General features: G+C 37.4%; 1 protein-coding gene across 6 annotated transcripts in view; it reads right to left on the bottom strand.

Annotated features, from left to right (window-relative positions):
* CTDSPL (CTD small phosphatase like) overlaps positions 1 to 17,648 on the bottom strand; it is an 87,944-nt gene that overhangs the window by 35,936 nt on the left and 34,360 nt on the right. For all 6 annotated transcript variants that reach the window (XR_001295320.2, XM_013961763.2, XM_013961762.2 and 3 more), the window contains exon 2: positions 1,931 to 2,085. Coding sequence is in view for 5 of the 6 variants with exons in the window: in XM_013961763.2 (XP_013817217.1) it covers positions 1,931 to 2,085 (155 nt within the window). In the remaining variant the exon portion in view is untranslated. The remainder of the gene's footprint in view (positions 1 to 1,930; positions 2,086 to 17,648) is intronic.

Consider the following 17,648-nt stretch of genomic DNA (forward strand, 5'->3'; position numbering starts at 1 on the left):
TTTGCACTCATTTAAGAATTATCCAAAAGCTTAGCCATACTTGACTTCTTTTACAAAGAACTGCACACATTTGAGTGTGTTTTATTCTTCATTCTACTTATATTTGGAGAAAATGTAGTCTTTAATACTTCTTTTAAACATATTCAGTAAACTTTTCTACTCAAATAGTACTTTGGTAATTCTATGAATTCTGTGATTTTTGTCTTGGGCTTTTGTACAAGTATTTGCCAACTTCAAAACTGCCCACTAAGGTAGCACAGCATGAGGATGAAAACTTGTGTAAACATACATGTAATCATTCCCTCAAGGTATAAAATATATTCAGAAAGTCATTGTGTGTTTTACAAAATGCACTGTGAACACTTCTTATTCTAGGCTATTTTAACTCATGTTTTCTATAAAAAGATAGCTCTCTTTTCCCTAGGTTTTTCATTCAAATAAACTCTCACTTTCTCTCATTTGTAATTTTGCTGTTAATACAACCTCTGTCTCTTTTCCATTTCCTAGTATAATGGAAGGGAAATATTACTAGTTCCCTGTTCCTTTTCTTTTTCATGTGAACATGTACATACACACTACTCACTGCTCCGCTCACTTCAGCGAATCAAGGCTAGATTTTCCTTATTTCAGTCAAAATGTACCTTGACTAGCAGAAGTCATCTAAAAATTCAAGTACAACTCCTCCTCTTGACACAATTTTTCAGGGCACTTTACCTCTGCATGAGCAATGGATCAATGTCAGCATGAACTGTTGCAGCTCAGCCTTCACTTGCTCTCATACTGTTGGTGTCTGCCACTAACTTGCTTTCCTTTCCTCTGCTCCCCCAAACAGTTCCTGCGCTGTTTCTCCCTGAGCTTTTCAGAATTCAAACAGGAACAGCAGAATTTGAAACAAAGTAAAATGTAGCAGACAAGATAAGTAAGAAATCAGCTGCATCAAATACGAAAGATTACAGTGTGAAAAGCAGAAGGGTGAAGAGATTGAGGGTCCTTTATCTCTACCATTATTCCCCATCATGGATACATCTATACTTGCAATCCCTTAGAGTCCTGGGAGAGGGGAAGGGAATTGCATTTCAGCTAGCACTAATACAGTTCTGAGAATTGTGAAAACCAGAACATGGTATAGAGAAGATGGTATTTCCTACGTTTGCTATATCAAACTGCAATCCTTCAGTAACACAAGGGAATTCACTCAGTTATCAGATTTTAAGAAAACATGTAAAACTGTATTTGTGTTATGATCTTATGAGTACGTCATACCAATTACCAGAACTCGATGAAAGTAATGCACTGCTTTTATACACGATGCTTTAAAGTACTAAGAGTTCATTTAAATTAAACTTACATTAAACAATTTCAAACCTAAAATTAGGTAAACAAAACTATTAATAAGCTGGCAAAACAGCCAAAAGCTGATACCTCTAGACTCAATCTGCATTAAATATAAAGGGAACCAATTAAAAAAAAAAAAGAAAAAAGAAAGAGTCAAAGCAATGATGGTTCTCCCCCATTTTGAAAGGGCTTTATGTCACTGAAAACTCTTTCAACTGATATTAAAAGCAGTTCCACTATGCTCCAGAAAGAGCCACTTTAACCTTCCTGTATTTGGGAAAGAGAATCAAAGCTAGGAGGTAAGTCAGGATCTAAAATACTATGAGAATTCTCTATTTTGAGATACCTTACTCAGGATTTGAATATTGTTTGCATATAAAATGTATAATGTCAATATCTTTCATGGAAAAGATTGTTTTAAACCGCAGTTGAACAGATACTATTAGCAATTCGCCACCAAAATATTCAGTTTTTCAGTAACATGTAGAACACGTTCCCCATGAGGGAAACCTGTTGAAAAAAACCATTAGAAGCACAGAGTTAACCCTTGGTTATAAAAGGTCTATATGACAGCAAAATAAGATAAAAGCCTGACCTTCTGAAGTCCTCCATTCTCCTCCACCAAAGGAGGAAGAGCACTGGTGCTATTGGTAGATGGTGGTTCGACATTGTAGTCACGAAAGCAGCAGAATAAGGTGCTAAAGATACTTCGACTCCTCTGCTTCTTCAAGCTGATATTACATTGGGACACTAGGGAAAAAACAAACAAACAAACAAATAAACAAACAAACAGCAGAGAAATCAACTCCTGTAATACAAGCCCAGACATACAATGACTGATTTTAACATGCATGGTTATTGCCTCATAAGTCCTTCTTGAATCTTAAGATAATTTCCCAGTATTACTATTTTCAATCATCCTGAGACCTCTCCCTCTATTTCAGCACATTCTTTGCTCAAACTTTCATGAAGATGCTAATATATTACTAACCAACCTGGATCTCTGGATAAGAAAAGCTCTTGCCATACCGTTCTAAGGCACTATTTTGAGAGTTCTCCTAGAAATATCCAGAGTAGATACTATAAACTACATGAACTAACTTGCTGCTAAAATATATCTTGGACTGAAGGAGCAAACAGGACAGATCGAAAACAGCCGAGACTCTGCAGATGCCTGGGCATATTTTCTAGCAAAGTATGTCATTGTGTGTGGAACATTTAAGCTTCTGCTACGGTGAGAAAAAGATCTGAGCTGTTTCTGCGTTTTTTGGTTGCTCGCTGTTTGACAGGGTTGCCGGAGGACAGAGAAAACACTACGCAGGCAGTACTGCGAGCTGCAACATTTGTTCAAGGACCAAGCTTTAACAGGAGGCTGCGAAATGAAGAGGAAGGCTACTGCTCTCATCTAACTTGCTTATTGGTCTAGCAGTATAAAACCAGGCAAAAATCACTTATAGCTCAATAGAAGTGCAGCATTTTTAAGGACTACAACAAATGCAGACAGAAGTAATAGTCTGCAGAAAAGAAGTATGCAAAAGACAAGTGATTCCCCTAAGTTTTGACCTCCCCACAGACTTTAACATATATTAAAATAAAAAAGGAGTTAGAAAAATATTAGGACAAACAACATTTTAGAATGTTTTAAATAACACTCTCCATTTGATCACCAAATATTTTAACAGGCTCTCGTTAGTTGGAAGCATCTGTTTGCTACTTTTGAGTACACCAGCCGATCGATTTAGTGCTCTCTCCCGCTATCAGCGGGTAGCTGTACTGTTTTGATCGTATGCCTTTCACGGAGCCGTATTTCTTTGATGTTTATCTATATCACTGCAAGAACGCTATCGTTACTAAACTTCTAACATCCCGCGGTAGCGCGACGAAAGATAACCACGTCAAACGTGCCCTACCACAGCGATTGCTGCGGACAGCATGCAAAACCAGACCGAACGCCGCACGCCGCCGAGCTCCCCAGCTCCCCCTCGTTGCACGGCCTTCGGTCGGTCACGACGATCTCGCCCTTTCCATTAAGCAAGGAAATACCCGAGACTGTAGAGATTAACTGCTTCAGTTTCAGAGTCTACAAATGACCAGCAGAAAATGTAAAAAGGCTGATTAAATTGAGGAAAAAAAGATGCTATGACAGTCGTGCCACCAAGCAGACTGGCAATGACCTATACACTAGAGCATTTAAAAATAAATAAATAAATAAATAAATAAATTCTAGATTAGAAGAAACTCAGAAAAACAGAACAGCCCCAAAGTTAGAGGTAAGGGAAGCTCTTAACAAGCGCCACTACAAAGGCGCATCGGTAAAAGCGATACATTAACTCCCTGCCTTTCCTCCTCGCCCAGATTATTAGAGAGCTGCCACATATGCTTATTTTCCTCTTGATATTACAAAGATATTAAGTGCCAGGAAAGCAACTGGTAAGCTACCTAAATTTGAAAAGAAAATTTCAGTGGGAGAATGGAGAAATATTTAGGAATGCCACCAGCGTCTGGAATCCACGAGCGCGGAGGTAGACGTGTGTGTTTTGACAAAAAAGCACCGCAATACAGGTTTTGAATGAACTCGCAAGTACTCTGAAAACAGAAATAAATCTTCCGATTTTGGAGAGTCAGTGTATCAGCTAGATTTCAACATTTTCACCTCTCAAAACACTCACCATGTGTCTAACAGTAATATTCTGTTCTCCATATAGCTTCTATTTCTGTATTTGCTAAAAAACGTTTCCCTTTACAGGGGTGGGGGAAGGCTCAAGTTCAGTTATTTATTGGTACTGAAAAGGAACACTGCTGGTATCAAAAAATAAGTGGATTTATAAATTTTTGTCATTTTAAAATGAGATAGTGCTCGGGTAACAGAATTAAGTTAGAACCGTCCATAGATACTGTGTGTGTGTGCATGCATTTTAAAAGGAAATGTTGCATCACATTTAAAACATTGTAAACCAAAACCATTTTTCAACTGAAACTATTTTTCAGCTAAACTGAACACTATATTTTCATACTAAAGCTGATCAGAGGAAAAAAAAAAAAAAAGCAAAATGCTAACCACTGGCGATGTATACAGGTTACAATACAGGTGTTACAGTGAAAGGCTCATTTCTCAAAATACCACATTCTGTTTGTGTCAAATTTGCAGAAATACACGTTTACACCTTCCCAAAGGACATCTATGGACCTGTGAAGGACTTTTTCAAAACAGCACTCAAGAAAATTTGCATCACGAGCATGACAAACAACTTTGTTGCAATACCGCGAAGGCGATGAGAACCCCTTTCCGACTTAAACACTGCGAAACGCTGAAATTAGACTGGGAACTGCAATCCATGCATCCTGTTATCCACAGCTTCCTTTATCATTTATATTTTGTTTACCCCTCTCTTCTCTATATCAAGACACTTAAATTTGTGGGCGAAATATTGATCTCAGTTTCACAGGAATAATTTGGATTTTCCACACTCAGGAGCTCTTTCCAGCCGCTCACTATTACTTAGTTTTATTATCTGCTTCTCTGATCTGCCAGTTCAACCTTTACTTAAAAATGCAACAGCAAATAATTTGAATGCTTAAAATAGACATGCTCTTACACAGCATTCTTCATACACTTTTTTTTCCCTGGACTTCATAAGGTAAAGGAATGCAACATGAAGCAACATTCTGAAAACAATTTTTATGCATAAAGTAGTCCTTCTGAAGCCAAAACTGCATGTTGTAATGAAGCCCGGCTTATACTGCAGGGCTGGGACTGAAGCAGGCCTTCAGCTGAGGATCCGCTTCTACGAAGTGCGATAAAGTCAGCGTTAAGCAAAAGAAACTAATTACCAAATGTCTGCACAAGAATGTCGCCGAATGCTTCTGAGCTTAGTCTTGAGGAGTTTACTGAACACAAACAGGATGCAAGGCAAAAACTTCACTAAGCCACATCATGTTAGTCCCCAAACCTCGCATGCTAGAGATCAGTCGAGGCATGGTCTGGATGCAAATTGTGCAATATTAAGAAATTACAGGATGGAGTTCCAGGCTTGCAAGAGAAGTTCTGCCCAGTATTAACTAGGGCATTTAAATTAGAAGACTGAAGCTCCGACTGAAAGCAGCGGCTATGGTTATGGCTTTATAAACACATCATGCGGCCAAGAGACTCTCGAGTTCCTCATGTCTAGGATGCTTTAGGTCTGTTAACATCTTGCTGCTCTCAGAGCTTCTATTTGGAACAAGTTTTTCAATGTAATATGAATTCCAGTAACATCTTTAAATTAGTACTAACAGTCTTGGCTGAACAAATCAACAGGAACAATATAACCATTTAAGAACTAATATTTTTCTTTTCTATGTAGTGGACAGGAAGATGCAATAATCAGAGTGAATATTAATATAATGAATGAATATGAATAATGAATAATATAATAAATGAATAATATTCTGAATAAACATTCAAAAATCTGAAGACAAAAGCTACTGCTTTGTCTAAACCATTTAAGAACACTTTTCTTGATCAAATTATACATTTTAACATTTTGCTAGCTTTTGTTTTTTGTTTTTTTGCTTTAAGATTGAACATCTGAAAACACAAGATTCACTGAAGTACAGACAGAATCCTAAGAGACATGCTTACTAACATGACACACCCCCAAAAAATCTGCTTATTCAAAATACATGCTTTAAACTAAATATCGCCATTTCTGTGCGTTAAAAAAAAAAAAAAAAAAACTATGAGGTGACAAAATGAGACTAGCTCAAAATTAAGAACCATTAAAAAAAGGGGCCCCCTTCTTCCAGACTTCCCGGAGACTCACTTCATAATCATTAGCTTTTTCCATTGAAAAAATGAAATGGACTCTAAATGTAAGCTAAAATTTCATGAAAAATCTTCCTTGTAGGAGGTAACAAAACAACCCACTATCACAAAACCCACAAAAGTTAATAATGCCTGAGGAGCTTATGGCAATTTTTGAAAGTGAAATATTTTAGAAAAAATTTTTCTTAATGTTGTTTGGAACTATGTTTTTTCATCTTGGCAATTCTGCAATTCATAATACAATGGTGTTTCAAATAGGTGTTTACACTAATTTAGATATTATTTTAATGATACCTATTTTTATAAAATGCTGTAGAGGCTCTACTGTGACTTAATAATTTTTAGTTTCTTATGCGATATGGAAAAGAGGTGCTCAAATGGCTTTACGTGACATACAGTAAAACATACACAGATATTACATATGTAGAAGAGATCTGTACCATATTTTATTTCAAGAAACCATAACAGTGTCATGCATCACATACAATCATTTTTGCTTTCTTAGTTATACTGGATGAAATGCAAGTATTGTGCTATTTGCTTGATTAGCATTTTTTTGAAGAGTGACAGTACACATGGGTAACTGCTATAACTCTGAAGATGTGAAGAAGCATTAACATTCAATCAGTACCATATATTTAGATACTCTGGATGTCAGCTAATTTTAAAGAGAAAAGATTAACTGCAGAGGCCAAAAACTGGCATTTTTTAAAAGTCGACAGGGAAGACCAATCAGTAAAGAAAAGGTTGTATGCTTAATTTCCTAAATTGCAAGTTTAAGCAGTAACCAGCATACGGAATTTAAAGAATATGTTTTTCCCCATCTTTTGGGAGTTATAACCTTGATTTCTGGAAGTGATTTCCTATGGCATGCATTGAAATGCTATACTCATTACCACTATCACCACTAAACACTGAAGGTAATTTTAAGCAACCTTTCACAACCTTAAATATTGCACAGTCACACCAAAGAAAAGCCCAAGCAAAATAACTTCAAAATATGACAGCATGTTATCAGTGAAAGCAGAGAAGATAGTAATCAAAAGATATCTACAGAAGACTGGAAGAACAAAACCACGCAAGACTAGAGCAATGCTTCCCCAGAACACAAGCCCAGGTGCTAAATAGCTGCAGTTTAAGGACTTCCTTAGCTAAAGGCAGCAACTTTGTACGTAACAGTCCTCAGGTTCGTTTCGTGATTTTGCCCCATCACGTGCATCAGCTCTCAGTGCTGAAAGCGTCCTGCGGCAAGAAGTTCCACAGCTCAGCCAACAACTTAGTTATCAGATAACTCTGATCCACTTTGTTACTTAACCTGGTACCTTCTCTAATCCATCTTTTTGGACAGAAGGAGAGGGACTAGGACTGCACACAATAGCCAGAACGAAAGGAGAAAGCACCATGAACTTATATACTAACCCAATGCTTTGTTCTCTTACTTTTCTCATAATTCCTACCATTTTATTTGCATTTTTGCTATAACTGAGCATTGAACTGATGTGATTTTCAGAGAAGATCATATTATAACACTAAGATGTCATTATTAATAGCTATTTCAGAGACATTACTGCAAATAAGCTAGGGATTCCTGTCTCTTCCTCTGTAGAAAAATTCACATGTATCTACACACATGATTTCATCTGCTATTTTAGAGGCCAGTCATTCAAAATCACAAAGTCCTCCAACAACTCTTCACAGCATCTAGTTATAATTCCATATATACACACACACATATTTACACATATACATGTATGTGCAGGCATGCATACACACACACACACTTCCCTCAAACTTTAAGTCATTTCCTTATTCCCTTTCCAAATAGTTTAAGCAGAACAGCAGACTGCACAGATCCCTGTGTAACTTCACTGGTGACCATCCACTGAGAAAAAGAAAAAAGAATAACCACATATTACCTCTTTTTATACTCTTTTTATTAAAAAAGAAAGGGGGCGGGTTCTTTATCCACAAGAACCTTGTCCCCCCACTGATCTCATGGCAGCCTAGAAGAGTCTTCAGGGAGGCACTTTGTCAAGGTGCCTGAATTTCTAAAAGATTAACCAGATCTCTCAATAATTCAAATTCAGTCAACCAAGTAAATTGTCAAGCATGCAATCCTCCTTTCTTGGGGAAAATTAAGATCTATTGCCATTCTCCTGAGGTGCCAGGAAAACAGAACTACACATGGTCTATGCTTTGCAGAGTGGGTTGGAAGTGGAAGCACAGCTCTTTTTGCCAGAAGAGAAGTCACTCTGGCGCAGATCTTCTGTGGCTTGAAAACATGTTTCGTCTAGAACTTCTAGATGTTCCACTGCACTGTTTTTGATGAAGTCTCACTGCTACTAACCTGTGTGCTACACCCTACTGTGGTAAAGTTAACAGCACTGGAAATTTCTTGAACCGCCTGCACGTTTCTGGAAGTCACAGATGGTCCACAGAATTGTGCTTATCAAGGTCTTCTGGCAAGTTCTGATGCATCCACAGCACTGCTGAACATGGGAAGGGCGTTCGAGGAAAGATAAAGGCAAGTTTTATAAGAAGTTACTGCGATTATGCAAGTTTAATCAGAAGATATATATCCACACTGGGTGGTTATACAAAGTGAAGGGGAAGAAAAACCCACAACAGGCAAACTTCCAAATACAAATTACTATACCAGCCTGCCTATAGAGGCAAGCGACAGCATCTTCCCAAACTTCCTGTGACTCAAACTATCCTTTAAATGCAGAAAGCTTACACTTTTCTTCTTATAACAACATAGTTCCAAGAGCAAGGTACACGGTAAATAAAAAAAAACCTTTTCCATCATGCACTATATCCTACAAAGTTTAGTCCTGGGCTTCTCTGATCAAGTTTTACTGTCACGGTGTGAAACACAGCCAATTCATGCTTTGACAGTTGAAGTCAGAATACAATTAAATATAAAAATAGATTGTTGTGCAGCAGTCGCACACGAAACCCCTCACTGCTACAGGAAGCCACTATGGGCAGGCTGGAGAACGACTAATCGAGTCCATCCCTCTGCAGCATGAGTGATTTAATTACTGCTGCATTTTTCCTAATGAAATGAATGCAACAGCCAGTCCTCCTGAATAATATACTCTGGTAACAAAGAGACTTTCGGTGTGTTTAGAGATGATCTTGCTAAATGCAATAAAATTAACATCTACGCATCATGAGCCTTCCATACAAAATGCAAAGATTTAAATAAGGAAAAAAAAAGGGTATTAAACCTTCAAAATGAAATTGTTTATAAATTGAGAAATTATACATCTCTAAAAATATCCAACTCTGCTAAAGAGGATTTACCTGACCTTACAAGAAAAAACAAATTTTACATCCTCCAGGACTCAAGCTAGAAGCAGTTACCTTGGCAGAAAACTGTCTACTTCACATACTTGTACAAATTCTGGTTTTGTGAGGTATTGACCAGGACAGAAATTATTTTATAATACTTGATGCCAAATCTGCACAGGATGCCCAGGTTACTTTGGTTTTAAACGCCACTTACAGTTTACGGTTGAAAGATTTAATTTTCCATGTAAGCCTTGCAGAAAATATAGCAGTAACAGCCAACAGTTTCACATACCTGAAACAACCGCCCACAACTGTTTAACCTTCAAACAGGTAAAACCCAAGCAAATTGTTCTGTTTACTTCCAGTATGACATACTCGAGAATAATTTTCATTTCAGCTAAAGCTAGCAACCTCTTTCCCCCTCAAATGTAATTAAATAAACTTAAGGTTTGGGTTTTTCAGTTGAAGATATTTCTTTGAAGGGAAGTATCACAGACCAGTAGAAGAAAAAAATCTTTCCCAAACATTTAACTCTCTAAGAAGGGGGTGGGGGGGAGATCCACACATACCTTATAATTGGTGGATCTGTCTTGGTCATTTAACTGCTTTCTCTGCTCTGGATGGAGCTAAACCTATGGCTAGGGGCAAGAAAGGACAGCTTAAATACGTAACACAGGTGAGGAGATGGTGGAAGAATAACCAAATCACTTATTTTTATTTTTAAGATAATCTCTTCTCTATCCCATGATAATCTAAGATGGGTCACTGACTTTTTTTTTCTCCCCTAGATCTGAGTGTGATACGCTTTATGAACCTTTAGGAATTTTAAAAAGAAATAAGCACTACTGTTTTTATTAACCTATTCCATACAATTCTGGAAAACAGGCTTAGAAAATGCACCTGTACACTGAGCTGGAACGGTTACACAAGAACTGCTTATCTCACGCAGAGAAGAAGGAGCTGTTATCTAGTTGATATGCCAGTCAATACACAAAAGTTTGCTTCCCAGCCATACAGAATTCTTGTAAATACAAACTTTCATGCAGTACCTAGGACAAAAGGAGAAAACTCATCAGGACAAATGCTAATTCGAGACAGCTAAAGCCATATGAAGAAAAGAGTCTTCCATCTAACCAAACAATGCTTTGGAAGCATTTTCATTGTGGCAGCTTAAAGCAAAAAAAACCATCTTTTGCCCTACATAAATTCCTAATTACATTCCTCAGATCTGGGTGGGTTAAATAACTGTAATCGTTGTTTGATGCTCATTTTCTAAGGCACAAAAGCAGTGACATTCTGAAGTCACTTTCTGAATACATGATTGAGAACTCTACACCATTTTCTCCATGCAACGCTCTGATACATCATGAGATATAGCTAACAAACACTAAAACCAGCAACTGTGTATACAAGCCTCTTAACTGACCAGGAGGGATGAGAAACTATGAAAAGGCTCAAAACTTCTGACAAACTCCAACATGAAACAGTAAAACAGTTTGATACGCTTCAGTCTGTATACCAAAGTTAGGATGGAAATACATGTGTGCATATATATATTTTTTTATATAACCTGAGTGTTAGCTTCTCAAATACGCCATCATTTAAAGATAAACACCCATGTTGCCTTGCAGTGTTGTAGCATTCAAAAAATTTATAGGCTCATTACTCAGAAACGCTATATTGAAAGGAATGCATCCGTCAAAGCCCAACTTGTTGTACTTGTAGGCTTTATGAGCACAGACACACGGCTTCAGAGGCATCAACGTTTGATAATGAGGCTGAAAGTTAAAAACAGCTTCAAAAGCCTAATTAACCTGTTGAACTACTATGCTCCCAATGAAGTACCTTCAAGTTCATTATTCAGGCTGAAATTAAGCAGCACGGAGTTTGGCTGGCTCCTTTACTACTCCAGGGCTTGGAGTTAACTTGTTAACTCCAGGTTAACAGGACTACACTCAGACCACCTCCAGGTTCAAAGAGCAGCACATGTAAAGACCTGTATCTCTAAAGAACCGAAACCTGGACCTTGTCACCCAGGAAGGAACCAACACCCAGCACCTACACATGCATATATATGTATTGCTTGCCACAGGACAGACAGGAATAGAAGATGGGTAAGTTGGACGACATCTCGTTCTAGCAGCGTTCCGGTACTCCACCAGGGAGATGTGCAAGGAAGCTGCTGTGCAAGGAAGCTGCTGTGCAAGGAAGCTGCTGTGCCTTTGCTTCCTATGTAAATAGCTCTATAATGCAGAAATAGGAGAGCTGGCTATGCCCAGTCTTTCCTCTGTAGCTACTCTTCTGAGCCACAGAAGAACCTGAACCACAGTTACTGATACCAATCGTTGTCATCAGCGCATGGTGTCCTACCAGACCATATCAAGGAACGAGGGCCCATAACTATGTTCCCTGAACTTAAAGGTTAACCTGTGTAAGGCCACTTCCCTTTCACATGTGATTAAGTAGCCGCTGAACATACTGAAAAAGGCATTACAGGGGTATATAAAAACTTTTCTCATGTTTCATAGGTACACACACCTATACACACACATTTCACAGCAGAACCTTTTTCTAGTATTGCCCTTTTTTCAGAAGGGCCACTGCCACTTCATACCACTCCAGAGGAGCCTCTGCTTATAAATTCTCAAAACATATATCTGATAAAAGAAAAAAAAGGGGGGGGAAAATGAAGTTGCTCTTCCATTTGTACAGTCAGCTGGAAGTCTGAAATAGTAACAGAGTTGCCACATGCACAGACTGAAAATAGTTTTCTTCTTATAAAAAAAAGGGTAAAAACCTATCATCTCACTTTCATACTAGTTGCAGCACTGGAGTTTCAGCTCCCTTGGCAGGAATGACAGAACACAAAGTGTCTTTTTTGATTTTGCTATCACAAAACAAAATGCTTCACTTTCGAGTAAGATTCACACAGAGCAAAGGTGATACTTCAAAACAGTTAAGGGCAACATAAAATAAGGAGGGTGGATAATGCAAAAATAACTAGTGACAAAAAATTACTACCATTTTTAACTGGAAGGAAAACGAAGCTATCCATGAACTACACAGGAAATATCATGAAGGCATATTATACTATAAAATAAACACAAGTTTTTGCACTGCTATTATCGAGTCATCTCTCTGTAGAGATGGTGCTTCAGTAACAGTTTAACATTTTGTCTCAGTCACAGTAACCACAAAACAGTGTAGAAGCGGAATCCAGTTGATCTGACACATTTAACACAATAGCACACCAAGGATTCACTTTTAAAAATATATTTCCTATAAAAATCTAGGTATTTCAGAAGATGCTTCATTTCTTCATTTTTAGAAGGAGGATTAAGCTGCCCTTTTTGGAGTTTTTCTCGGTACAGAGGTTTGGAATGGCAGTTTAACAGGAAATACTGCGCAGTCTGTGCATGCATTACATTCCTTTCCCGCCCTGAGCGGGCGGCCAACAAACAAACCTTTCTTCTAGTAAAAGGAAAAAAAAAAAAAAAAGAAAAAGGCAGGCAGACTGCACAAAGTTCAACAGCAGATGTGGCCTACGAATCCAAACGGCCCTTTCTGTCGATAAGAAGAATTCGACGCATTTGCGACGCTAGTGCAACACCGCAATTTTGTGAAGGTGGATGAGTAAAGACCTGGAATTTTAAAGGTGCAAAATCTGTAACTGTATGCTCCTTCAAGATGCTAAAAACCGAGCAGTAATTGCACATATGTCAGAGGATATATTTTTTTAAAAAGAAGGTTTTGTCATATATTAGTAGCAGCTTACAATTAAAGTGCAACAGTCAATCCAAACTGAAAAAATTCTATGGTTCAGAAAGATGTATTTGCAGAAAGAGGATTTTTTGTTTTTATCCCAAAATAATGTATGCAGTACTAAAGAACCAATAATCAACACTTAATTTTGTCTTTAACCATAAAGTAACAAGCAGAATAACTAACTGGAACATATGTTCATGTATCTAGACTCTTTCAAACTGCTCCCAGGTTGGCCTCTTAACTTCTGGAAGATATTTAATAATCATTTGTTAAATACTTGAGAGGAAAGGCAAAGGAGAAGCAAACAAATGGAAATATGAGCAGCACATGGGGTCAAAATGCCAGTATCTCAAAGTTTGTTAGTCACTGCCGATACCCTCTGGCATCAGACTAGGATTACAGTCAAAACGGCAATGAAACAAATGTAAACAAGCATGTGTTTACAGAACAAAAATATGTACAGTATCCGATTTGCTCTGCTTTGGATTATATTTAATGCAACATTGTGGAAAGGCAGTAAACAACAACTCACTCAACTCTGAAGTAACTTAAATACAGGAAGAATAGATACAAATAAACACCACACAGACATCTGAAGTGATCACACAGCCAGACCCGTTAAAATCCCCCCCCCCGCAAAAAAATTACTTAACTCAAAGCTGTATAAAAAAAACCCCAAAGTCTTTAAAGCAACACTAACTAAAACAAAAGCAAGCGAAAAACAAGCTAAAGGAAAGCACTGCTCTAGAAAGTATTTTTTATTATAAATTGTGTGAATGTTATGAATAGACACTTGCATATGTAATAGATATTCACATCTCCCCTCTGTAACATAAGGCCCCCCACTACATTTTCCTTGATAAATTGTGTCGTGAAATCACTACAAAGTTACTAAAGAGCTGGAAAAGCCCTCTTTTCCACGTCCCACAATCACCGCGCAGTGCTTAATATCCAGCTAGCCACCTGCCGCACATTTTATTCAACCAACAAGTTTTTCAAGCCGAAGTGCGATCCTATCCTAAAACAGACTGTAGCAAGAAGATTGCTGAGCGCTGTACTAACGACCCGCTTATGCCCTTATCAAATTTGTTCAGCCTAGTCAATGCATTTGATTTTTTTTTTTCTAACCATCAAAGCCAAAGCCTGAGGTTTGCCTCTGAAAGTTAAACTCAGGTTCTTTCCATTTCAGACCACGAGCAAGCTGACTCCATCATAGGTTACAGGTTTGGGTGCTTTTCCCCCCTTTTTTTTTTCTTTTTTTTTTTCTTCCCCTTGTTTTTTTTCCCCCCTTTGACTTGAAAAACATCAGACAAATGATAAAGTCACTGAACTCCAGAAAGGAAGAAATACTTCTAGCCTCTTTTCCCTCAAAAACCATACACCTCCATCCAAACTCTCACCAAAACCTTGCTCATCTGAGGAGAATCAGCTTAATTTACTTGCCCTAAATATAGCAGTAAGACATGTTCCCATAGAGACAGCTACTTTCCCAACTGTACTTTTTACAGCAACTTCAGTAAGTCATCAAATCTAAAGTATTAGTCTATTTTTGCTAGCCTTCCCATCTCTTCCCTAGGAACACCTCTTCTCCAAGGGATTAATCTAACAAAAAGTGCTGTTCAAGGGTCCTCCCTTGCACAGAAAAGTTTTGTTTCTCTATTTAGCCTTACAAATCCCTATCACTCCCTGGGGATATTTCAGCACAGGCTACATGTCTCCTTCCTTCCAGTGAAATTGCTCATTCAGAGTTTGCTCCCCAAAACAATGATACATTTCTAATAGAAGTAGTCAAACTGGGACATCCTTCTTAAGCAGCTCCTTGAATGCCTGTTTCAAAATCACCATTTGTTTCTCTCAACTTATTGCTGTTTTATGGATATTGCACATAGTTCTCGGAAAACATTTGCTTTGCAAGAAAACATGTGCTTAAAGCATGTTACCAGAAGCATCTTTGTAAAGAACGAAGGCCACTGTAATCAGGCAATTTTTGGAAAATACTCCATCGTAATGGAGGAAGAAACACATTGTTATTTAATAAAGATACCTTTTCTTTTTTGGGGGGTCTTTTTCTCTCTCTCTCTCTTTTTTTTTTTTTTTTTTTTGAAAGAGTTGTATAACTCCAAAGACTGAGTTAATCTGAGATGTAGTTACTTAGGCCAGTTACTGCTTTTCGATGTTTCCCTGCCCAAATTTGTTCATCTTATGAAATTCACATACAAAGGAAGAAAGAGGAACTGCACTCATTTGAAAGCAGGAACTTTCTCTAAATCACTATATCATTTGTGCCTTTGGTGTTAATATAATCTAATAGTAGTAACTGTTTTCAACAACTAAAAACATTCTCAGAAGTTCCAGCCGGCAGACAGCTAGCATCACTTTAGCAGGTAATAAGAGAATCTAGTACTTCTGGGAACAAAATTAAACCATTAGGTTTTGATTATAAACTTAAATTTAATTGTTGCGTATTTATTTGCTTTCTCAAGGAATAGTCTGCAAAACACTTCAGTGCATCTGTTCTGACAGAATCTGACTTAAACGGAATTGTTGAGAGAGTCATTTCTCCTCCAGCTTTTGCTTCAGCAGAGTGGGTTTTGCCAGGCCTTAGAGTATCTTTTATAAATTCATTTTCAAAATATTTGCATTACTTATGGACATGCAGTAGGAGTACATTTTATATAGAGAAAAAATCATCTTCAAAGCTTGTTTTTTTGCCTTTTTTCCTTCAAGCTGTTACATTTTGCTGACTCCAGTTAAGCTAGAAAACATTTTGATGCAAGTTTTTAGTAAGATGTACAGATATTCAGGAACAATATTAAGTCTAAAGGTAATTATAACTTTGACCACTGTAGATTTTCAATTCAATGCAAACACCATCTGCAGAACAGCAGCACTGTCAGGTACCTCTGATGAAAACTTGGAGTCTGTCTCTCTACAACAAAGCATCTATTGCTATAAATGCAGAGTTAAGCCATGAAGCCACAGAAGAGGTGGCAGACTCACTTCCATAGTCTGCCCAATTCACAGCACTGCATTGCAGAAGCACGAGACCTTTCTCCTTGGCTTTCAAACACCGGTTCCCTGGGGTGTATTTTAAAAGGCCAGTAGGATACATACTGTCATTTTTGAAAGACAGGCGTAATGTACCCATATTAAGTTTAAAACATCTAAATGTCTATCTGAATCCCAATCAACTACAGAGAACGACTGCAGAGGAAGGAACAGCCAAAACCAATACGCATCTGATTTTTAAAGAATGATTAGGAGTCTGATGTAGAGATTTTTATTTCCTTACTGGCTGGTTGTATGTGTTGCACCAAAACACTAAACTGAACAAAATACCAAAACCACCTTTAAGAAAGTGTTCAGCTGACTCACCTCATTCAGTAAGTCCATAATTTGTACAAAAGATCTGCATGCAATACTTCACATTAAGAATTAAAGAGCCTGAAGTGGTAACTATCAACAGTCTGCAAGGTAATTCAGTCAATGACAGCAATCATTTTAACACAATGGAATGCAAATACTGCTTAATATTAACAGTATTTTCAACCGATCACAAGAAATAAGTTCCAAAATAAAAATTTCTAGCTCTTCTGACCATCTACTTTGGATTGAAGATTATAGTCATTTCAACATTCCTGAACCTTTAAAAACAAAACAAAAAAACACGTTCACACTTGGAAACGTTATATTCACAGAGCTAAGACTAGATCAAGACTAAAACAAAAGATGCAGGAAGCTACATGCTTTGTATGATAAAGTTACAGTTTTGACCAAAAAAAAAGTAGCAAAACTTGCTCAACTTCCAGCAATTCCTCTCTAGGACAAAGCCATGTTTCATTACTTCTCTAGAAAATCTGATAATCAAAAAAAAAAAAAAACCAAAACAAAAAAACCCCATAAAGCTTAAAAGGAGGGAATTAAAAAAACAAAAACATTTTTATATCTTAAACAAGTATTTAGATGCCTCTATCAAGCTGACAGTTCAGCTGCAGGTTAGAACAGCTGCAGACATGTTTTAATTGCTTCTCCAAATACCCAGAACATCAAGTACTTCTGACCTATTTGAAATATCTTAATCTTTGAACTAAAAGGAATGCACACAATTTAATACCAACGCTTTAACTAATTCCAAAAAGCAGGAGGCTAGCCACTTGCTGTTTTACATAAGTCATGAGAAAATATGAAAAACTGGCAGTCATATAATAACTACAGATGTTAAGTAACTGGTGTCATGAGTACCACAACTCTGGAGAAGTTAAAAATAACCTTTTTCCTTAACTCTACCAGGGGAAGAAGAAAAAAAAAAAAGAATGGTGCAATTTTTTGTTGTTTAATGGAGCAAAAATGACTAAATCTGTAAATAATTACATGGATGGGCACATTCTACCAAAAAAATCCTGTTATTTCCAAATAAAGGCCATACATTAATTTTATCAGAGTAAAC

The sequence above is a fragment of the Apteryx mantelli genome, chromosome 2 (assembly GCF_036417845.1).
Source record: "Apteryx mantelli isolate bAptMan1 chromosome 2, bAptMan1.hap1, whole genome shotgun sequence".
NCBI classification, from domain to species: Eukaryota; Metazoa; Chordata; class Aves; order Apterygiformes; family Apterygidae; genus Apteryx; species Apteryx mantelli.